Source organism: Procambarus clarkii, chromosome 64 (genome assembly GCF_040958095.1).
Source record: "Procambarus clarkii isolate CNS0578487 chromosome 64, FALCON_Pclarkii_2.0, whole genome shotgun sequence".
Lineage (NCBI taxonomy): Eukaryota > Metazoa > Arthropoda > Malacostraca > Decapoda > Cambaridae > Procambarus > Procambarus clarkii.
Genome location: NC_091213.1, coordinates 20,745,642 through 20,770,642, shown reverse-complemented (window position 1 = coordinate 20,770,642; position 25,001 = coordinate 20,745,642). Strand labels below are relative to the sequence as shown.

The window sequence follows — 25,001 nt, the reverse complement described above, 5'->3', positions numbered from 1 at the left end:
CTGAAGATAATGAGTCTGATCCACCTGTATTTCGTCTGTGGGATTTAGACACTTTAGGTATTGTCCCTGATAACTAAGCCCTGATGATATGTGGACTTACCAGCAAGATCTGGATACAGTTGTCTATAAAGACAAACAATACTGGGTGAGACTGCCATGGAAGTTGAATCATCCACAACTTCCAGTTAATTATTACATGGCAGCCTCTCAATTAGTCTCAATTAATACGGCTGAAGAAACAGCCAGATAAATTGAACATGTATCATCAATTAATTCAACAACAACTCAACAGTAAATTTATCGAAGTTGTTGATGATGATGACCGAAAAACAGGTCACTATTTACCCCATCATGCTGTAGTGAAAGATTCATTGACAACACCATTACGTATCGTTTTCAACTGTAGTGCCAAAGTGAAGGCAAACAGCGTGTCCTTGAATGAATGTCTCCAAACAGGACCTAGCCTGACACAAAGGCTACATGACGTATTGTTACGATTCTGTACTGGTATTTTCGCTTATACTGCTGATATCAGTAAAGCTTTCCTTAGAGTAGGCTTACAAGAGGAGGATCATAATTACACCAAATTTCTCCGGATTAAGGACCCACTGGATCCTGACAGTAATGTCGTAACCTACAGGTTTGCCTCTGTGCTATTAGGTGCGACTTCTTCCCCGTTTCTACTTCAAGCCACATTAGATACACATTTGAAGAAGTCAGACAGCCCTTATAAAACGGACATTAGTAACAACTTGTATGTAGACAATTTCCAGGGAACTACTGATGACAAATCCAAATTGGTAGAAATCTACCATGAGGCTAACCATGAATTACTAGGAACCAATATGCCACTACAATCACGGGCCTCAACCAACAACAAATCATTAAACCAGATAATCGAGAAAAAATTTCTGGGTTATCGGGTACCTAATCAATTAAAAGTTCTGGGCATGGAATGGAGTACAGTTACCGACGAGATGAATGTCAAGTCAGTACAAACCAATACTTCAACCCTTTCCATGAGAAAATTACTCTCCTATGTCAGTCAACCATTTGACCCTTTGGGCTTACTTAGTCCTATTTTAATAAAGGGCAAACTCCTCATGCAGGAATGTTGGCAAAAACATATGGGATGGGATGATCCGTTGCCAAATGAGTTGCAGGACAAATGGCAAATACTCACAACGGATTTTAATCAATTCCGTGTTTTGAAATTTCCTCATAATGCTTCAAGACAAAACTTACCCACAAATTTGCATGTCTTTTGCGATGCATCTGGCAAAGCGTATGGCGCTGCAGCGTACTTAGTCAATAATGAACAATAATTTTTACTCACATCCAAAGCAAGAGTTGCTCCCATCAAGAAGAGATCTTTACCTCAAATGGAGTTAACTGCATTGCTGGTGGGAGTAAGATTGGCTCATTGCCTGACCAAGACACTCAACAATATTCACTTTGGTGAAATCGAAGTGTGGTCAGACAATGAGGCAGTTTTACAATGGGTAAGAAATAATAACAATAAAACTCCCTACGTTAGCAATCGTGTTAGGGAAATCCATGAATTATCTGCAGGATGCAAATTCAGACACGACCCCACCAAGGACAATCCTGTAGATTACCTATCAAGAGGCTTAACATTAAAACAGCTAATCAAGTCTTCGATGTGGTTTAATGAACCTTCATGGCTTGTTAGTGGTCAGTGCCCCAAACAGAAACCACAAGACATAGTGACCAGTATCACTACTCCCATGAAAGACCCAGAACCTCATCGAACCTCAGCTATTATTCCTCACAAATATTCCAACTTGAGAAAGTTATTAAGAGTGACAGCACATATGTTTGAATTTCTTGCTAGGATAGGAATCAGGCATAATTTTCCCAATCCTATCCTCTACTAGATCAAACGTGCACAACAAGAGACGTGTGGAAGTGAATATGAAAATCTTCCAGATAAATTAACCAAGTCTCTAGGTATCTGGTATGATACCAACACTCATAATATAATATATTAACGTGTGGAGGACGTCTGCTACATGCAGAAATTGATTTGGATACAAAGAATCCGATCCTTCTACCACGTCACCACATTATTACGAAACTTCTAGTTTTACAACATCATCAATATAATACTTTACATGGTGGAGTGTTACACTCTCACCGACTTGAGACAGAAATATTGGCTTTCCCAAGGTCGTCAAACTGTCAAATCTCTCATTAAGTCCTGTGTGATCTGCAAAAGATACGACGCTCGAGTGTATCCTTACCCAGGCAGGTTGCAACCCGTCCTCTTAAAAAGAACGTCACTTTTGGCTCGTATGAGCGATATGGCTAAATTTGGACGTAATTTGAAATGAAATCGACTCACAAAAGTGACGTTCTGTTCCGTTTTCTGTTTGAGTCGTCCTGCCTACGCGCAGAGGCTATAAGAGGACACTTTAAAACCCAGGACCTCCACCACTCCCTAAAGAGAGAGTAGTCCATCTTCGTCCTTTTTAGGCCACTGGTGTCGATTACACAGGAGCCTTACTTCTCACTGGCGCTCCAGATAAGGTACCAGTGAAAGCTTATATTTGCCTCTTCACGTGTGCAACCACACAAGGCGTACACCTAGAAGTGACTTCTGAAATGAGTGCAGAAGCCTTCATCCAAGCCTTTCGTAGATTTGCCGCTCGCAGATCTTGTCCCAAACTAACGATATCCGATAATGGTTCAAATTTTGTGGCAGGAGAAGTCTGCCTACGAGAGATATGGAATCATCCAGAAGTGTAGTCTGTCATGCAGAGACGACAATGCCACTGGAAATTTATAGCTCCCAGAGCGCCCTGGCAAGGTGGGTTCTACAAACGTATGATAGGGACTGTCAAGAAATGTTTAAGGAAGACCTTGCATCGACAGAAAATTAGTTTCCCTGAACTACAAACACTCGTCATAGAAATTGAGGCGCAGGTCAACAACCGCCCTTTATCTTACCTATCAGATGACTTCTCACAGAGAGAACCCCTGAGTCCCTCACATTTATTACATGGAGGCCTGCTGAGCCCTCTGATACCTTTGGCAGAAAAGGATCCACTTGACCCTTCCCATGTGACTAGGAGTGATTTAGTGGTAAGTTACCAACATCTCTCGAGAGTAATTGAAAGATGGAATGTGGTGTGGACTCAAGAGTACCTCACAGCTCTACGAGAGTACCACAATGGAGCTTCGAGCCCCTATAATAAGGTTCAACTCAAACCAGGAGATCTAGTGTTGATTGACAGTGATGGACCCAGGTCAGAATGGCCTGTAGACAAGATTGCTCTGTTCACCCAGATCACCAAGACATCCTGAGAGTAGTACGGGTTTTGTGCCGAGGCACTACTACTCTAAAAACATTAGAGAAGTTGGTACCTCTCGAATTAGCAGAACGAGAGTGTTCAACAGAACCAATTTCACCTACAGTTTCCGAGGACAACAATTCTGATCCACCGAGCACTCGCCCACTTAGAGCCGCTGCTCAACAATGCAAACGGAAACTACAAACCTATTATAGCTCTGATTGAGAGCAAATAAATTACCATCCAATTCAAGGTAATCATGATGATACCGTGTTGTGATGTCCAGTAACTAATCAGTTACAAGTCACAGTGACCCAGGATATTCACTTCTCTGTGGATTCTACGTCACCTTGAATTGTATGCTTCCATTATTAATTTGTTTGTGTAGGCTATAAACTACACCATTATTACATCTAGAGTACTGCAGAGTTTACAAAGCTTTAAGAGTTAGTAACCTAACCGTTACACGTCATAGTGACACCAGTCATTGAGTATATAGTAGGCTTTAGTTGTTATTAACTTTAGATGATTTATCATTCAATGTTCTACATTTAACTTTAATTCCTTTACAAGACTTAGAGTCTTATCTGTCCTTGACAAATATGGGACATCCATTATGTGCGTACTAACATACTAACATTAAATTAACTTCAGGATAGGTACGTCAGTACTCAACATTGAACTGCAACTCAAGTTTCCCCCCCCCCTGGAGTTATGTTGGAAATTTCCAACACTGATACATCTCTATTGTATCACAATACACTACTGTTGTATATTAACCACAATATCAATTAACCTTACTAACTGTAATACTAACATAAATAAATATTTCTGTATCTGCGCATTAATTGCTGAAATTCTCACGACATCGAGAGACAGGATTGCGTCAGATAATGTCTATCTAGACATTTATTACCAATATGTTAGAGAATTGAATATGGTTCTCTACTTTTATCAGTATTCTGTATATTAATTAATTACTACTAATATAACTCCTAATGATCCAATAACCGAGAGTTATTAACTAAGATTATCACTAAATAACAGTGATATATCTGTTATATCTGAATATATATCTGTTATATACGAACGCCATGGAAATATTTCCCATTTCTTGTTAATAAGGAAACGGTGCTTAATCAACACTATCTAGCGAGAATATAAACAATATAGTTCCCTACAATTGCAACCCTATTCTTTTAAAGCATTACTTCAGTATTTACACGGAAAAGAATTCTCCGTGATTACTAAATTCTATTGTGAATGCAAGGAGGGGGTTGAGGGGGACGCAAGCGACAAGCCGCCATTCCTCACGTGTCCGACTGACGATTAGGAAGGGAAGTCGCGTGGAGGTGGTGTGACTGAACAGTTTTTCAACACTAATTATGTTGCAACTCCACCAATAGTCACCAATTACCTCTCCTCGTGTTCTACAGTGCCTACCAGTTAATAACGCGTCAACAATTGAAGTCACGGGCCGTAATTACGCATACACAGCAGTGGACGCCTGGGACTGGCAGACGCGGTTTCGGAAGACTTTAGTGTTTGACACGCTCACGTTAAGTATACTATACTTGTTTGATGCGCATTCTAGATTGTGTATTTGTGGGTAGTCTGTTGTTATGTAGCAAGAACAACAACTATACAGCGTTAGTTGATTTTCTTCATTTATTTCAATTTCAATGAATACTGAAATAATTCATAGCCTAATATAATGCTACATAATTTTTCCTGATTGCAGCTTGTAGACGAGGAGTTAACAAGTTGTTTCTCATCACTCACGATATTCTCCACTGGTTCCCTCTTTGTTGGGATCTTGTGATCACGAGGACGCGTAACGAAACGAAATTACAGAAGTCGTCTTACGGCTAAGACACCCGTTTTCATATAAATTTAGCTAAGATTATTATTAGTTTCTATATAAATTCACATATGGAATATTTACAGTTAATGCCAGAATTTATTCAACCAGGAATGTAAGGTAGCAAAGAGACTGAGTAAAAGAACATGGAGAAACTACAGAAATAACTGAACACCGGAGAGCAGGGAGAGATACTCGAGGGCCAGAAATGAGTACCTCAGAGTGAGAAGGGAAGCAGAGAGACAGTATGAAAATGACTTCGTGAATAAAGCCAAGACCCAACCAAAGCTGCTCCACAGCCATATTAGGAGGTAAACAGCAGTGAAGGAACAAGTGATGAAACTGAGAAAAGGGGAGAACAGATACACAGAGAATGGCAAGAAGGTGTGTGAAGAACTCAATAAGAGATTCCAGTAGGTCTTCACAATAGAACAAGGAGAAGCCCCTGCACTAAATGAGGAGGCAAACTAAGCAACCTTGGAGGAATTTGACCTCCCAAGTGATGAGGTCAAAAAGTGTCTGTTGGAGCAGGATGTGACAACGGCTGTTGGGCCTGACAGAATCTCACCATGGATTCTAAAGGAAGGTGCAGAAGCATTAAGTTTGCCACTCTCTATGGTGTATAACAGGTTACTGGAAGCAGGAAACCTACCAGAAAGTTGGAAGACAGCTAACGTAGTCCCAATATACAAGAAGGGTGACAGGCAGGAGGCAATGAACTACAGGCCAGTTTCCCTAACTTGTTTACCATGCAAGGTGATGGAGAAGATCGTGAGGAAAAGGCTCGTAGAGCATTTGGAGGGAAGTAGCGTTGTAACACACCACCCACATGGGTTCAGAGATAGTTTATCTTGCCTCACAGGTTAAATGGAATTCTATGACCAGGCAACAAAAATTAGGCAGGAAAGAGAAAGGAGGGCAGATTGCATATGCCTGGACTGCAAGAAAGCTTTTGACACAGTACCCCATAAAAGGCTGTTAAAAAAATTGGAGCAACAGGTAGGGGTAAAAGGGAAGGTGCTCCAGTGGATAAGGGAGTACTTAAGCAACAGGAAACAGCGAGTAACGGTGAGGGGGAAGACATCAGAGTGGCGAGATGTCACCAGCGGAGTCCCACAGGGCTCAGTACTTGGACCCATCCTGTTTCTTATATATGTAAACAATCTTCCAGAGGGTATACTCATTCCTTTCAATGTTTGTTGATGATGCAAAAATTATGAGACGAATCAAGACAGATGAAGACAGACAGAGACTACAGGATGACCTGGACAAACTGGAGGAATGGTCTAGAAAATGGCTGCTAAATTTCAACTCAGGAAAGTGTATAGTGATAAAATTAGGCGAAGGGAGCAGGAGGCTGCACACAATGTACCATCTGGGAGGTGAAATCCTGCAATAGTCAAATAGAGAGAAAGATCTGGGGGTTGAAATCACACCGAACCTGTCCCCAGAGGTCCACATCAAAAGGATATCATCAGCGGCATATGCTAGGTTGGCCTACATAAGAACTGCCTTTAGAAACTTGTGTAAGGAATCGTTCAGGACCCTGTATACCACTTATGTCAGACCAATCCTGGAATATGCAGCTCCAGCCTGGAGTCCATACCTAGTTAAACACAGAACAAAGTCAGAGAAGATTCAGCGGTAGGCCACCAGGCTTGTCCCGGAACTGAGAGGAATGAGCTACGATGAAAAGCTAAAGGAGCTGAACCTCACGTTCCTGGAAAACAGAAGAGTAAGGGGTGACATGATAACCACCTACAAAATTCTCAGGGGAATTGACTGGGTGGACAAAGACAAACTCTTCAGCACGGGTGGGACACGAACAAGGGGACACAGGTGGAAACTTAGTACCCAGATGAGCCACAGAGACGTTAGAAAGATTTTTTTTAAGTGTCAGAGTAGTTAATAAATGGAATGCACTAGGAAATGATGTGGTAGAGGCTGGCTCCATACACAGATTCATATATAGGTATGATAGAGCCCAGTAGGCTCAGAAATCTGTTCACCAGTTGATTGACGGTTGAGAGGCGGGACCAAAGAGACATAGCTCAACCCCCGCAAGGTTGAGTACATCTAGGTGAGTACAACTAGGTGAATACATAACTCACGCTCACACAAATGGATACATGATCCACACACAAATGGACACATGACCCACACACAAATGGATACATGGCCCACACTCACACAAATGGATACATGACCCCTCACACAAATGTATACATGACCCACACACAAATGTATACATGACCCACACACAAATGGATACATGACCCACACTCACACAAATGGATACATGACCCACACTCACACAAATTGATACATGACCCACACACAAATGGATACATGGCCCACACTCACACAAATGGAGAAATGACCCACACACAAATGGATACATGACCCACACTCACACAAATGGATACATGACCCACACTCACACAAATGGATACATGACCCACACTCACACAAATGAAGACATGACCCACACACAAATGGATACATGGCCCACACTCACACAAATGGAGAAATGACCCACAAACAATGGGTACATGACCCACACTCATACAAATGGATACACGACCCACACTCACACAAATGGATACATGACCCACACTCACACAAATGGATACATGACCCACACTCACACAAATGGATACATGACCCACACTCACACAAATGGATACATGACCCACACTCACACAAACAAGATTTACTGTAATACAGTAAAGGTATATTCTTCCCTTGTCTTAGGCGTGTGAGACATGTTAGTACCGAGAGTCCACTGGTGACCCTCCAGGGTCGCTGGAGGGACGGCTTCACACCTTGCAACATGTCAACAAATATACTATTCTAACTTAACTAAAGACATTAATAAAACCAACAGCAGCAGCAATAATATAATAATAATAGTGATAATAATAATAATAATAATAATAATAATAATAATAATAATAATAACAATGTGAATAGTGGCATTTACCTTCATATTGTTGGCCGTTAATGGTTATTGTCAGTGGATCTGCCATGTTGGTGTGGGCAGGTATCTGTAATACATAATAAGATAAGAATTAAGGACACTGCAGAAGGCCTATAGGCTCAGGCACCGAAGCTAGTATTTATATCCACCAAAGTTTATTCACATATGTCTAACCTACGCTTGAAACAGTTCAGCTGTCCCACGCCTAAAATGTTTCCCAGTGATTAGGTCCACATATCCACAATCCAGTTCCCAACCAACCCAATATTTACCCAGGTCTTTCCTATATCTAAGCTTATATAACTTATATTCATTGTTTCGTGTTTTATTTGTGTTGATGTTTTATAACCTTATTAATATTTCCACTTGTTTTGCCCATTCATCTACTTATACACTTCAGTCATGTCATCACTATCTCTTGACCTTTCTAAAGAATGTAAATTAAGCTTTCTCAATATCTTCTCATATGGAATATTTCTAATTAGCAGGATTTTAATTATTAGAATAATTATTCTAATTAAATTTAATTTATGTCCATTCATCAGTATGGTGACCAAAATTAAGCTGCATGATCTAAATGGAGCATAATAAACTTTCCATCCTCTCAAAAAGTATATCTCATTTTGATGTATAAATCCCCTAATGCCAATTCCATTCACCTGGGCTCTAGGAGACTCGAACCGTGGACCCCACACATGTGAGGCTGAAACTCTATCGACTGAGCTATTGAGAGGTCTTAATAAGGAAAGATTCCTTACAGCCGTCATTTATATACCGTGGGCGTGGATCACTAATTACAACCGTCCTTTATATACCGTGGGCGTGGATCACTAATTACAACCATCCTTTATATACCGTGGGCGTGGATCACTAATTACAGCCGTCCTTTATATACCGTGGGCGTGGATCACTAATTACAGCCGTCCTTTATATACCGTGGGCGTGGATCACTAATAACAGCCGTCCTTTATATACCGTGGGCGTGGAGCACTAATAACAGCCGTCCTTTATATACCGTGGGCGTGGAGCACTAATTCCTCTGAGCTTCAGTATGCTGCTCCTTGAATCTTTCCCTAATAAGACCACTCAGTAGCTCGGTCGCTAGAGCTTCGGCCTCACAAGCGTGGGGTCCACGCTTCATGTCTCCAAGAGCCCAGGTGAATGGAATGTTTATTTCCCCTAGAGCCAAAAACTGATTTGTTATAAATGGTAGCGGCTCAAAAAATTGACGTGATGTCCCGTTTATTTTCCATGGTCCTCCGTCAGGTCAGGTTCGGGCAATTCAGTACATCAGTTTAGTGACGTTGGGAACTATCAAAAGGATTAGCTGTAACAAGAGCAAGATGCAACTGAAGAATAACGTTGCTTTATTGCCATTGCATCTGGGAATAAATCTCAGTATTGAATTTGACTGATTCAAAACATTTCTGCACTGCTTTTTGGGCTTTAAACTCCTACTAATCATGACCTTCAGATCTTTTTCACATTCAGACTTAACAATATCAGCTCAATCCAGCTGATTCCACCAAGGAGATGTCCCGAGCCCCAACTATTAAACATTTCCATGAATGTCATCCATAATACTTTTTTTACCAGAAGAAGTACAAGTATGATATACAGATGTCGTCATGGCAGAAAGCCCTTATAAAGATGTGGTCCATTTAACTCTCTGATAGAAAATACACTGAGCTTGGCTTAATTATCTCTACAAATATGACAAAGGCCTATACTTCCATGACAAGCGGTGAGAAAATGAAGTCCTACAAATTCATGGTGAAGCTCTAGAGTAAGTTGACCACATTAACCAAGCCGGTAGCTGTTTGCACTAGTGAAGAAAATAAAGAAGAGCTTGATCAACTCTTAGCAACATGCAACAGTTGCCTCGAAGCCCAGAGAGATATTTCCTGGATAGTTATGGGGATAGCATTGCCGTACTTATATTGATGTGCACAACAATGTCCTCTCCGTCATAACCAATGTCCCACTACTCTTATGCATGTTCTTAAACTACATGGAAAGCTTGACATCGTTTAAAACGACTTTATAACAATAATTTTTGGAACAACAAAATCTGCCAAAAGATTGAATCTACAAGAAATAGAATTTTCTAGGACGAAAGGCAGGATCAAGGACCCATATGCTGAGTTTGCTATTAAGAATGTGACAGATCCTCATTATATTGACACTACCAAGAAAACGCAGAGTTCTGAATAGATTATAAGAGAAAAAAGAAACAGAGTTGATGCTTGTAAGAGTGGCTGTTCCCTGGGAAGAAGAACAATGCACAATTAACAATAACTGAGATGACAAGGAAAACGTCCAGCATGTTAACCCCGAGAAATGAGACATACATCGAGGAAATTAAATGAAACAGAAATTGTACTATAGCGAGTCCCCCACTCAGGGCAGGGCTGAGAACCCCACACGCACTAAACACGTGTGGAAAATTCCACCCCATCATATTAATATTATTATCTAAGGAGTGTAATATTTCCATATCATATCCATATTTTACATCAGAATCATATCTTTACTGATGATTTAAGAATCATCAGTATCTTCATCAGTATCCTACATGACCATTTGGTCAAGTACACGATTGGGCATAATGTCTTTGTGATTGTACATGTAATTTAAAAAATATAGAAGCTTCCAGATAATCCAAAATATTCTATGAACAAAATTATTGCTTCCAGTGACGTATTTTCAAAATCCTTAATAAAGGACAAATTCTACTATTAAGTACTGCCAATAATCTTCAAATGCACTAGGTGTTTATCTTGTGACATAACTTTATCACAATAATCAGTCTATATAATGAAAATTTTCAATTTATAATCATTGTCGGCACCTTGACAGGAGTGGAGGGGGGCGCCGCCGGTGGGTAGAAGCATCCAGTACCGGAGCTCCTGGTGTTTACGTCGGAACGGTGTGCACGTGTGAGGTGCTGGAGACATTTTGCAACAAGATATTTACGTATAAACTAATTGTAATCCTCAGTGGTGACTCCCTGGATATTAGGGGAGTTCCTGAACCTTATATAGGAAGGAATTCCTAATACATTTATCCACAGTAAGAGTGTGGAAGTCCACTCCAGCAGGTGAGGCCGCCACCACCACCTCATCCATCAAGATAGACGCAACAGCGTGTACACTGTATCCTAGCAAGGTACTAGAATCCTTAACAGCAACGCTGTGACATCAAAATCAACAACATCAAGCTGCCATATCTATCAAAATAGACAGCCTGGTCTCAACAAGAGAGATATCATCTGGCAACTCTCAGAAAGGCTCCAGTTCTCAATTTTGGATAAGTATTAAGTGTTATTTGTAATGTATTGATTGTCTAATTGCATGTTTTATAACTTTAATAAGTCCATATATAAAATGAGAGTCGTTAGGCAGCGAGGCAACGCCTCATCAATCAATAAGTTTTGATTTGACCTATTCAGTGACGGATTCTTTAGCAGCATTACAACTATCTACCAGTACATTAAAAAACATTGAAGGAGGAATAACATTTTGTGATTCTAAATCTGCTTTTCAGGCAATCGAAAACTTCTCCTGGAAGATCGACAGCAAGAGCCTCATACTACCAATTATAAATGATCTAATTGCTGCACAGAGTAAAGGTTCTCGAATCTCTTTTATATGGATACCTTCACACATAAATATAACCCATCATAATGAGACAGACATTGCAGCCAAGTTATCGTGCAACAAAGATGAAGTTGAATTAGATCTAGGTATCCCCATCTCTACTGTCAAAACTATATTGGTCCAAACACTCAGGTCTGACAGGAAAGAAATTACTGACTCCCAACGACCTGAAAGTACTAGTATTAAAAGCTTTGATTTGTTCAGATCTGAAACCTATATCTATGGGCAGCACAAAACGTTCACCAGACTGTGCGAAACAGTGGTTGCAAGGATCAGGTTGGGTTACCGTTTCCTATGGCAGGTGGCTACAGGTGACGGATCTCCCAATCCTGGGCACTCCAGGTGCAAACTCTGTGAGCAGGAACTGCGGCATGATTTCCCACACTACATCACCGAATGCCCAGTTATTAGACCTTTCAGACTAGTTAGCATGAGGTACCTGGAGCTTTGCAATTACGTTATTCACTCTCGTATACTTGAGGATATCCTCATATTGCACCCAAAATTTGCAGTGCAGGCTACTAAACATATGGCCCGAATGACTAACCATCCTGCGAGATGGGGGACTTATATTACCTCTGCTACCTTTTTCACTCTTGTGTTGATGATATCTTCAAAATGCATCCGGAGTCTGCCAGTGCAGACTGCCTATCACAGGCCTCTGTATGACTAATTATCCTGTGTGATGGGGATATTTTAGCATCATGTAGCTGAATTTTTTGATACACTGTACTCCACTTCATATAGTCTAGGGTAACTGCACAGATGCAGATGTACCTCATGTATTAATTAAAAAAAAATAATATTGAAGAATCCTTCATATAAATCTGATCTATATTTGAGTATATATAGTCATCATGTGCATATAATATTTTCTTTGCATATTTACATGTACATTATTCTTGTGTAATTGTAACTTGTTGTGTGTACTATTACATTCTGATTATTGGCTGCTATAATATTGTCAGAGCTGGGCTAGACAGCGTATATTGTTCATATCCCTGGCCATGAACCGTACCAGTGTTTACAGTTATAGAACTGTGTTTATCAATTTATCCTTGAAAAAATATACAAGTTTAATGTGTTGAAATACCCGCAGGTATATTGTGGTTCGTCTATCAATTACCTAGATCAGCCTTAAGGACCCTACCTGCTACAGCCCATTACCAGTATCAAGGACACAGAGGATTAATTGGACTTACAATCTAAACAGAGGACATTTGCCCTTTGCTAAGAATTAGCCTTCATATTTTAGTATTCAAATGTAATATGTTCAGTACTTAATTTTTTTCAAGTCCTAAGTATTTCCTCTTTATCAATATAATCAAGGTATTTTTCCCACATTTATGGTCCTTCTTGTAACCGAATATTACAGTAGCAAAATACATAAGAAACTTATATTTTCCATTGGAGTAATTATATATAATTTAGCCTATTCTTCTAGCTGTGAAGAAATATAGCAGTGGTCAGCACTGACTCAAGAGCTGCAGGAAACACAAGAGGAGTCATGGTCAGTACTGCTTCAAGAGCTGCAGGAAACACAAGAGGAGCCCTGGTCAGCACTGACTCAAGAGCTGCAGGAAGAACAAGAGAAGTCTTGTCAACCAAGGGCGGAGGTAGACGGCCTAATGATAAGGGATCTCAAACTTTTGAGGTATTGGCGTTTGCTCATGCCTCATAGTTATTATATGGTCTCTAGAGTGGGGTAAGAGCTGCTTACTACACTTAACGTGTTAGCTCAGTAGTCCTTTCCACCGAAGGCCCATCTAGACTCTCAGTTTAAAGTTTACGGATGTACTAGATCTGTTATGCAAAATCTCACACTAAGTCTAATACACGCATAGAACCTTCCCCTCCCCCCTACGCCGAACCCTCCCAGCCCCCACTCAAATGTTCAGACAACTCTCCCTCTCCCCTCACCCCACTCCCACCCTGCAACCCCTCCCCTACTCCTGTCCCCCCTCCCCCCTTTCCCCCACTGTCCTCCCTTCATCCCATAACCTCCCTATTCCCCTCCCTTCAATTGACCCCCCCCCTCACCCCTCACTCTAGTATCCTCTGAGACCCCGTTATCCACCCCACAAATCCTCACACCCAAGGAACCGCTTCCCCCATCAGCAGAACGCTCACCAAGAAGGCGATATGAGAAGGGACAGAAGAAAGTGAGTATCAAGGCAATGTACACTAACATAGATGGGATTACAAATAAAACAAATGAACTTGGAAAAATGGGTACTTGAAGAAAACCCAGACATAAGGGCACTCACAGAAACAAAGCTAACGAAAACCATAACAAACGCAGTGTTTCCACAGGACTACTGTGTTGTGAGGAAAGAGAGAGAAGGAAGAGGAGGCGGTGGTGTAGCTCTACTGGTAAGAAAAGGCTGGAGTTTTTTGGAGATGGTTGTTCAGGGCTGTGAAGGTTTCAGTGACTACGAAACAGGTACCATAGCAACTAGAGGACAAAAAATTATAGTTGCAGTCATATATAACCCACCACCAAATGACAGAAGACCCATACAGGAATATGATAGAAACAACATGGCCACAAATGACATATTAGAGAGAGCAGCTTCTCTCACTAGCAGGAAGGAATCTGGACTACTAATCATGGGGGACTTCAACCACGGGAAGGAAGATTGGAAGAACAGAGACCCACATGGAGGACCAGATACATGGAGGGCTAAGCTGCTGGACGGCAACAAAAAACTTTCTAAGTCAACACATCAAGGGGCCGACATTAATGAGAGGGGAAGATGAATCAGCTATGCTTGATCTGATATTTATCCTAAATAAATGGGACATAAGGGAAGATCAGTTGGAAGCACCCTTGGGAATGAGTGATCACAGTGTATTGATCATTGAGTACGTGGTAGAGTTAGGATTTATCTCCCCCCAAAAAAGAGGAGAAACAAAAGGAAACAAAGGCTGGCATACGGAAAGGGGAATTATGAGGGCATGAGAAGTTTCCTAAGGGATATGCCATAGAACACAGACCTTAGAGCTAAATCTGTACAAGACATGCTGGACTATGTCCCCCAAAAGTGTCAGGAGGCAATAAACAGGTTTATCCCGGCCCAAAAGGTAAAATCCGAGGAGCAAAAGAAGAATGCATGGTTTAACAGGGCATGCATGGAAGAAAATGAACTGAACCAAAGGGCGTGGAGGAACTTTCGAAATAACAGAACACCAGAAAGCAGAGAGAGATACCAGGGAACCAGGAATGAGTATGGTAGTGTGAGTAGAGAAGCAGAGAAAGATTATGAAAATGATATAGCAAACAAAGCCTATGACCGAATCTAAGCTACTCCACAGTCACATCAGGAGGAAAACAACAGTGAAAGAACAGGTAATAAAACTTAGAACAGGTGAGGACAGGTATACAGAGAATAACAAAGAGGTGTGTGAAGAACTAAACAAGAGGTTCCAGGAGGTCTTCAGAACAGAACAAGGTGAGGTCACTGCACTAGGAGAGGGGGCAGTAAACTAGGCGGCCTTGGAAGGGTTCGAAATTACGAGAGATGAGGTCAAGAGACACCTGTTTGATCTGGATGTAAGAAAGGCAGTTGGTCCAGACAGGATCTCACCATGGGTATTGAAAGAGTGTGCAGAGGCACTGCTTGCTACTCTCCATAGTGTATAGTAGGTCACTGGAAACGGGAGATCTACCAGAAATATGGAAGATGGCTAATGTGGTCCCAATATACAAAAAGGGTGACAGACAAGAGGCACTGAACTACATGTGATTGTCCTGAACTTGTATACCATTCTAGGTGATGGGGAAGGTCGTGAGATAAAATCTAGTAACATATCTTGAGAGAAGGAACTTCGTGACAAATCGCCAACATGGGTTCAGGGAGGGTAAATCTTGCCCTACCGGCTTAATAGAATTCTTCGACATGGTGATAAAGATTAAGCAAGAAAGAGAAGGCTGGGCGGACTGTATTTTTTAGACTGTCGGAACGCCTTTAACACATTCCCCCATAAGAGGCTGGTACAAAAGCTGGAGAGACAGGCAGGAGTAACTGGTAAGGTGCTCCAGTTGGTAAGGGAATACCTAAGCAATAGGCAGCAGAGAGTTACAGTGAGGCGTGAGACCTCAGATTGGCATGAAGTCACCAGTGGAGTCCCACAGGGCTCTGTACTCGGTCCTATCGTGTTTTTGATATATGTAAACGATCTCCCGGAGGGTGTAGACTCATTCCTCTCAACGTTTGCTGACGACGCCAAAATTATGAGAACGATTAAGACAGAGGAGGACTGCTTGAGGCTTCAAGAAGACCTAGACAAACTGAAGGAATGGTCGAACAAATGGTTGTTAGAATTTTACTCAAGGAAATGTAATGTAATGAAGATAGGTGTAGGGAGCAGGAAGCTAAATACAAGGTATCATTTGGGAGACGAAATTCTTCAAGAGTCAGAGTGAGAGAGAAAGACTTGGGAGTTGATATCACGCCAGACCTGTCCCCTGAAGCCCATATCAAGAGGATAATATTAGCAGCATATACCAGGTTGGCCAACATACGAACGGCCTTTCGAAACTTGTGTAAAGAATCATACAGAACTCTGTATACCACATATGTCAGACCAATCCTTGAGTATGCAGCCCCTGCATGGAGTCAATATCTAGTCAAGCATATGACTAAACTGGAAAAGGTTCGAAGGTTTACCACCAGACTGGTACCTGAGCTGAGAGGTATGACCTACGAGGGGAGACTGCAGGAGTTAAACCTCACGTCGCTGGAAGACAGAAGAGTTAGGGGGACATGATTACCACGTACAAGATTCTCAGATGAATTGATAGGGTAGATAAAGACAGGCTATTTAACACAAGGGACACACGCACTAGGGGACACAGGTAATAAACATGGGTAAGGGTAATAAATGTTACCTGTTGATCCTGGATTTATATAAAAAAAAAAATATGGATGTTCACGTGTGTAATTGCACGGCATCATCTGTAACATGTGACTTGGTCAGGAAAACATTTTGTAATTTTGGATTGCCAAACATGGTGGTGTTAGATAATGCTCCTTATTTTGTGTCTGGTGAAATGAAGTTAATCTGAAGGAAGAATGGTATAAAACATATAACATCTGCCTCTTATAATCCTTCTTCACTTGGTCTGGCTGAGAGAACAGTAATCCTTAAAAGAAGGGTTACAACGGTTTATGGAGGGTAATATTGATACAAGGCTTTCTAGATTTTTGAATATTCAAAGAAAATTTTTCATGCTACCATTGGTGTAATGAGCATAAGCAAGAAATGTTTGTAATTTAGGCAAAGGTATTTCAGCCTTCTGAATAACTGTTTAATAGGCACCTTAAAGTGCACATGAAAGCAATAAAAACAGTTCCAGTTAAAAAGAAAATCAGTATCTAACCTTCGGGAAAAGTCGAAAGGCCTTCGGGTGTGGATATGACAATTAGTGATTCCCAACCTAATAATGAAGAGGTATCACCTGCAGGGGACAGGGAGGCAGAGCAAAGATCAACAGAGGGGAATGTGTATACAGCTAACCCTATGAACTCAGAACTTAGTAATTCAGAAGAAGGTTCCCCAGAAGATTCGGGCCTGGAGCTCTAGCAGAGAAAATCACGGAGAGTCATACGATCCTCTGATAGACTTGATCTGTAGTGGGTAGAGCTTATTTAAAAATTAAGGAATGTAAGGATTGAAGGTGTTTTGTAACATTAAGTATAATGAATCTAGGTTAGGTTCAATATATTAGGAGTTGCTGCTCTTTTGTTCAATAAGTCCCGTGAATAATGGATACATGGAATCTATTCCGATGATTTTAGTTTTATGGAATAAAGCCATACTAAAGTAACATGTGTTTTCCTTCCTGGTAAGAACATTACAATCTGTTAACTCCAGCCACAGCTGTACACCTGCTTACTCCAGCCACAACTGTACACCTGCTTACTCCAGCCACAACTGTACACCTGCTTACTCCAGCCACAACTGTACACCTGCACACTCCAGCCACAACTGTACACCTGCTCACTCCAGCCACAACTGTACACCTGCTCACTCCAGCCACAACTGTACACCTGCTCACTCCAGCCACAACTGTACACCTGCACACTCCAGCCACAACTGTACACCTGCACACTCCAGCCACAACTGTACACCTGCACACTCCAGCCACAACTGTACACCTGCAGTGTACAGTTGTACCTTTTAAGGCAGTGTCTGATGGGCACCCAGACGCAGGTTCGAATCCTCGTCACTGCCCTTGTGGATTTGTACACCTGCTCACTCCAGCCACAACTGTACATCAACTCACTCCAGCCACAACTGTACACTTGCTTACTCCAGCCACAACTGTACACCTGCTCACTCCAGCGACAACTGTACACCTGCTTACTCCAGCCACAACTGTACACCTGCTCACTCCAGCGACAACTGTACACCTGCTTACTCCAGCCACAACTGTACACCTGCACACTCCAGCCACAACTGTACACCTGCACACTCCAGCCACAACTGTACACCTGCTTACTCCAGCCACAACTGTACACCTGCTCACTCCAGCGACAACTGTACACCTGCTTACTCCAGCCACAACTGTACACCTGCACACTCCAGCCACAACTGTACACCTGCTTACTCCAGCCACAACTGTACACCTGCTTACTCCAGCCACAACTGTACACCTGCACACTCCAGCCACAACTGTACACCTGCACACTCCAGCCACAACTGTACACCTGCACACTCCAGCCACAACTGTACACCTGCTTACTCCAGCCACAACTGTACACCTGCTCACTCCAGCCACAACTGTACACCTGCTTACTCCAGCCACAACTGTACACCTGCACACTCCAGCCACAACTGTACACCTACACACTCCAGCCACAACTGTACACCTGCACACTCCAGCCACAACTGTAAACCTGCTTACTCCAGCCACAACTGTACACCTGCACACTCCAGCCACAACTGTACACCTGCACACTCCAGCCACAACTGTACACCTGCTCACTCCAGCCACAACTGTACACCTGCACACTCCAGCCACAACTGTACACCTGCTCACTCCAGCCACAACTGTACACCTGCTCACTCCAGCCACAACTGTACACCTGCTTACTCCAGCCACAACTGTACACCTGCACACTCCAGCCACAACTGTACACCTGCACACTCCAGCCACAACTGTACACCTGCTCACTCCAGCCACAACTGTACACCTGCAGTGTACAGTTGTACCTTTTAAGGCAGTGTCTGATGTGCACCCAGACGCAGGTTCGAATCCTCGTCACTGCCCTTGTGGATTTGTACACCTGCTCACTCCAGCCACAACTGTACATCAACTCACTCCAGCCACAACTGTACACCTGCTCACTCCAGCCACAACTGTACACCTACTCACTCCAACAACAACTGTACACCTGCTCACTCCAGCCGCAACTGTACACCTGTTAACAAGTGTACAGTTGCGGCTGGAGTTAACTCCAGCCAAAGCAGTACACCTGCTCACTCCAGCTACAACTGTAAACGTGTTCACTCCAGCCTCAGCTTAACACCTTGTTCATTCCAGCTACAACTGTACACCTGTTTACTCCAGCATCAACTGTACATATGTTCACTCCATCAACAACTGTATACCTGTTCACTCCATCAACAACTGTATACCTGTTCACTGCCGGTACAGGTTATACACCTGTTCACTAAAGCAACAACTGTACACCTGTTCACTAAAGCAACAACTGTACACCTGTTCACTGCATCAATAACTGTATACCATATACCTTTCACTGCCGGTACAGGCTGTACACCTGTTCACTAAAGTAACAACTGCACACCTGTTCAATCCAGCCACAGTTGCACACATGTTCACTGTAGCCACAATTGTACACCTGTTCACTCCATCCTCGCTGTACACCGGTTCACTCCTGTACACTTGTTCTCTCCAGCCACTACTGTACACCTGTTCACGTCATCATCAACTGTACACCGATTCACTCCAGGTACAACTATATAAATATTCTCTCCACTCTCAGCTGCACACATGTTCTCTCTAGCCCCAGATGTATACCTGTTCACTCCAGCCATAATGTTCTTTTGTTTACGCCCGTCACAAGTGTACACCTGTTCAATCCAGCCTCAGCTGTATACCTGTTCACTATAACTACAATATTACACCTGTTCACCCAGCCACAATTGTATCGACTTTCATAAATCACTGAAGAATGAGACTTTTTTTTAATGTTTGTGTGAGCTTTGGCTGTATGTAGTTTTTATTGTGTACAGCTTGTTACTTGGGCCTTGAGTTGAATGTCCGCCCTTGCTTGTCGTGCTGCTGGGTGGTGTCCAACGTTGCGATGAGAATTGCAATATGTCCCCCCCCCCCCTTTAACTGTCCGGTCTTGTCCCTTTTCTATATAAGCCCTATATATTTTTTTTCTATATATATCTATAAAAAATATATCCCCCCTTTCTATTTACGCTGCAGTACTGAAACTTGGCACAATTGCAGCCCTTTTCATATACAACTAGTCAAAAATATTGGTTGACATTGAACAACTTTTCCGAAACTGAAGTAATGCCCCCTTGAGGGGGGGATGTTGCTTCCGGTGGTGTGTGCGCCCCCTTTCCTGTGACTGTGGTCAGTTGTATTGTCTTGATTCCCTTGGGGAATTGTATGCTCTCTGTTGGATTTCCCTTGTAGGGACTTATTATGTTGGGTTGTTCCTTGTATTTATTATTCATTTTGGTGGGTAATAACGGCCTCCGTCTGTTGAGGTCCATTGTGGATGTTATTAAGTCTTATGTTTAATGCATGCACTGTTATGTGGTTTTAGAGCTCTGATTTTGCGGTACATTATCTGTGTTCCACTTTTGTGGTGGGTGTAATTACGGGCGCGATTTTGCGCCTTGCCGTGGGTACGGGTGTATTGTATTATCGTTGTGTGTGTGTATATATAAATATATTTGTTATGTATTGGTATGGTGCATGTTTGAATCTTGGATTGGAGCACTGTATCTCCCTGTGTCGGGTGGTGGTCGTGTACTGCAATGTTCTAAAGTAACTTCCTTTTATTGTATATATATGTAGTTTTATATAATAAAGAAAAAAACACTAACATTATGGCGGTGAGTTCACTCATGGGACGAGTGGCGCTCAACAACCTGTCCTCTTAAAAAGAACGTCGTTTTTGGCCGTTTGCCCGTATGGCCGAATTTGGACGTAATTTGAAATAAACAAAATTAAAATAAATTTGGGATTTTTTTTCAACAGTAAGTTAAGGGTCCTCTGATAGGTTAGGTGGGCAGGAAATTCTCATAAAGTTTCAAAACGGTATGAAAAACGTTAATTTAAAGTGTCCTCTCATAATCTCTGCGCGTACGCCGGACGACTCAAATAGAAAACGGAACAGAACGTCACTTTTGCGAGTCGATTTCATTTCAAATTACATCCAAATTTGGCCATAGCGGCGCGCATACGAGAGAAAATTGACGTTATTTTTAAGAGGACGGGTTGCTGTCACTATAGCGGTGAGTTCACTCATGGGGACTAGTGACGCTGCCTAATACTGTCACTATGGCGGTGAGTTCACTCATGGGGACGAGTGACGCTGCCTAATACTGTCACTCTGATGGTGAGGTCACTCATGGTATGAGTGACAGAACAAACGCCCACCTCGTGGCAAAATAAAAACAAGTATAGAGTGTGTAGTAGAGAACGGAAGCCTCACCTTGCAGGTCGATGTGTACACTCAGCACTGTCCTGTCACGCGCTGAGGGAAAGCAAGTCCCTCCAGGTATATATATCTCTGTACACCCCGGCCCAATCTCCTACTCATTCGTCCCCACCTAGCCCCTCTCCTAGCCCCGACACAAACTTCCCCCTACTTATCACAACCGCCCCCCCTCTATCCCCACCAAGAATACAACCCCCACCCCCCACACACACTCAATCCCATTGCTCACTTTAGAGACAAACAAAACAAGAGAGTAATCAGTGAGTCAGAGTGTGCAGCTGGTGCACGTATGGTGATAGTGGCGGTGACTCACCACAGTTGAGGCAGTGAGGGGGGGGGGGTGCAGGTAGGTCATGGTGACGACCCTGACAACGTTGGTAGTCATGGTCAGAAGGACCACTGACAACTATTACTACCACCACCCCATGTCACAGTCAACAAGTACCACCACCACCACCCTCACTACCACAACACGACAACCACAACAGTCAACAAGTACCACCACCACCACCACCCTCACTACCACCACACCACACCCACAACAGTCAACAAGTACCACCACCACTTCCCTCACTACCACCACACCACACCCACAACAGTCAACAAGTACCACCACCACCACCTCCCTCACTACCACCACACCACACCCACAACAGTCAACAAGTACCACCACCACCACCTCCCTCACTACCACCACACCACACCCACAACAGTCAACAAGTACCACCACCACCACCTCCCTCACTACCACCACACCACACCCACAACAGTCAACAAGTACCACCACCACCACTTCCCTCACTACCACCACACCACACCCACAACAGTCAACAAGTACCACCACCACCACCTCCCTCACTACCACAACACGACACCCACAACAGTCAACAAGTACCACCACCACTTCCCTCACTACCACCACACCACACCCACAACAGTCAACAAGTACCACCACCACCACTTCCCTCACTACCACCACACCACACCCACAACAGTCAACAAGTACCACCACCACCACCACCTCCCTCACTACCACCACACTACACCCACAACAGTCAACAAGTACCACCACCACCACCACCTCCCTCACTACCACAACACGACACCCACAACAGTCAACAAGTACCACCACCACCACCCTCACTACCACCACACCACACCCACAACAGTCAACAAGTACCACCACCACCACCCTCACTACCACCACACCACACCCACAACAGTCAACAAGTACCACCACCACCACCCTCACTACCACCACACCACACCCACAACAATACAAAGAGAACAATACTCCAAGCTCAGCTCCAGATAATCATACCAAGATAAGGTGGAAATGTATCAATGGAAGAGACTGCCACTGTATAAGCATCATTTGTTGAAATACTTAGAAAGTGTCCTGAAGTAATGTCGACAGTGAGGGAGGTAGCCATATAAAGCAGCTACCACACAGGTAGTAGCGAGGTGCACTAGTCAGCTGCTGGAGAAGAAAAGATCAGTGATAGTAGTGGGAATAAACGAACAGGAAGGCTTCAGTATGACTGAATGGATTAGCAAGGACAATGAGGTAGTGAGAAGGATTGCTACGGTCACTATGGACCAGTAACCGGGTTCTTGATGTGTGAACCTTGTTTGTAGTATCCGACCCCAAGTCGGTTGTACGCTTTCAAGATTTGGCTATATAGTACAATGAATAAATAAGGATGAACAAAACACTATTCCCTTCACCAATGTATTTACCTTAACCATTAAATATCTTAAATATAATAGACTATTACTATACTTATTTAAAGTAGTGTTGCTTCACACAGAACACTAAAAGTGCACACATGCAGTGTTCGCCAACCCCAGTGTTTCCACTGCCCAGTACCTCGTCCACTCGTACTGGGAACCATTGGCGAGTTCACCTTTTACGTGGGCCAGCCCACTGACACAGTATCACGAGATGCCTATATCCCACTATCGCTCTCCAGCTACATGCTGGCAGAGGACTTCAGCCACATGCTGATCGGGGTCACAAAACTACCAATACAGGGGTAGTGAACCCCTGGCAGAAGCCTCTAGCAACCGGCTAGCAGCCCTTCACAACAGGCACCTCACTCTCGTTTTTTTCTCTCATAAGCCAGTATCGGGATACGCCGATCTCTATGTAATCAGCAGCTAACTAACTGCTTCAGATCGGCGGCGGCTTACTTAATCGTCTTCCAGAACCATGTTGAGAGAACGTGGACTGCCCAAGGTACACTGTCTTCATCAGTACGACTTCCCCCACACATCACCTCTGTGGACATGAAACATCAGTTAACAGGATGGTACACTGAGGAAACCAGGAGGTAACACTTACTTACTGGTGAGTTGATATTATGCTCATAGCACAACCCAGGTGTCGCTGATCTTAATCCACCACCTCACCAGAGGTCATCCACAACAACCTCTCTGTCTAGTCAAGGCAGGAAACCAGAGTCATTTTCCGTTGTCACGCCACCACCAATAGATGGTGTTATCCATGTAGCGGCCAATATCAGGAGAGTTTGAGTGCAGACTCATAGATGGCGCTGGAATTGCCATGCCACACTCAGATGGTGGTGATGAGTCCGTAACAGGGATCCTACAGGGATTAAGATGAAAAGACTGGACAAGGCATAGAGAAGGATTTCAGGCTAGGCTGGTACAACAAGGACAGAGATCACCTGATGAGGATAGTGTTCACAAGCGAAATCGCAAAGGAGGTAATTATAGCAAGGAAGAGTTATCTGTATTAAATGAGTGGTTACAGGAAAGTATTCCTCCAGAGGGACATGATGAGGGAAAAGAGAGTAATGGCAGCAGAAGCGAGGAGGAAGCGCAGGGGGAGAGGAAAGAATCAGGACACCAATGCCCCCAACTCATAGTCCCAGAAGGGAGTGGGGAATTCCAAATCAGCACCCCATCAATCCCAGAGGAGAGGACAACACCCCCCATCTTCCTCCCCATGGAAACCCTCCCTTAACCTGAACATTCCCTGTCCCCCTTCAAATGCTTATTCAACCTTTCCTCCCCCCCCCCTCACCCAATACCCTCTCTGCCCCCCCCCCCTTCCTCACCCCATACCCTCCCTGTGCTCATTCCCCCTCACCCTTTACCCTTCCCATTCCCTTTCTTCTCTTACCCCATACCCCTCCTTGCCCCCACCCTCTATCACCCAATCCCCTCCCAGCCCCTTCCTCCCCCTTCACCCCATAACCTCCCTGTCCCCCCCCATTCCCTTGACCCCCCGAATCCTCTGAGACCCTGTTAACCAACTCACAAATTTCCTCTCCAACCACAGATCTCCCTGCACCGCCCCCCCCCCCTCCAGACTCCCCTGCACTATCCAATTATGACCTCCCTCCCCCTCCACCACATTCCCACAACTGCTCCCCCATCCCATGCCCTAATTGACCCCCCAACACTAGACCCCTCTCGGCCACACCACTCCAGATCCTCCCAGTTCCC

At 43.4% G+C, this 25,001-nt stretch overlaps 1 protein-coding gene across 1 annotated transcript in view; it reads right to left on the bottom strand.

Annotated features, from left to right (window-relative positions):
* LOC138354749 (xanthine dehydrogenase/oxidase-like) overlaps positions 1 to 21,611 on the bottom strand; it is a 171,556-nt gene extending 149,945 nt beyond the window's left edge. The window contains exons 1-2 of the mRNA XM_069309237.1: positions 21,522 to 21,611; positions 8,159 to 8,222 (exon numbers count right to left, since the gene is read on the bottom strand). Of these exons, the coding sequence (XP_069165338.1) occupies positions 8,159 to 8,204 (46 nt within the window). The 5' untranslated portion in view covers positions 8,205 to 8,222; positions 21,522 to 21,611. The remainder of the gene's footprint in view (positions 1 to 8,158; positions 8,223 to 21,521) is intronic.
* Positions 21,612 to 25,001: the final 3,390 nt, after the last annotated feature.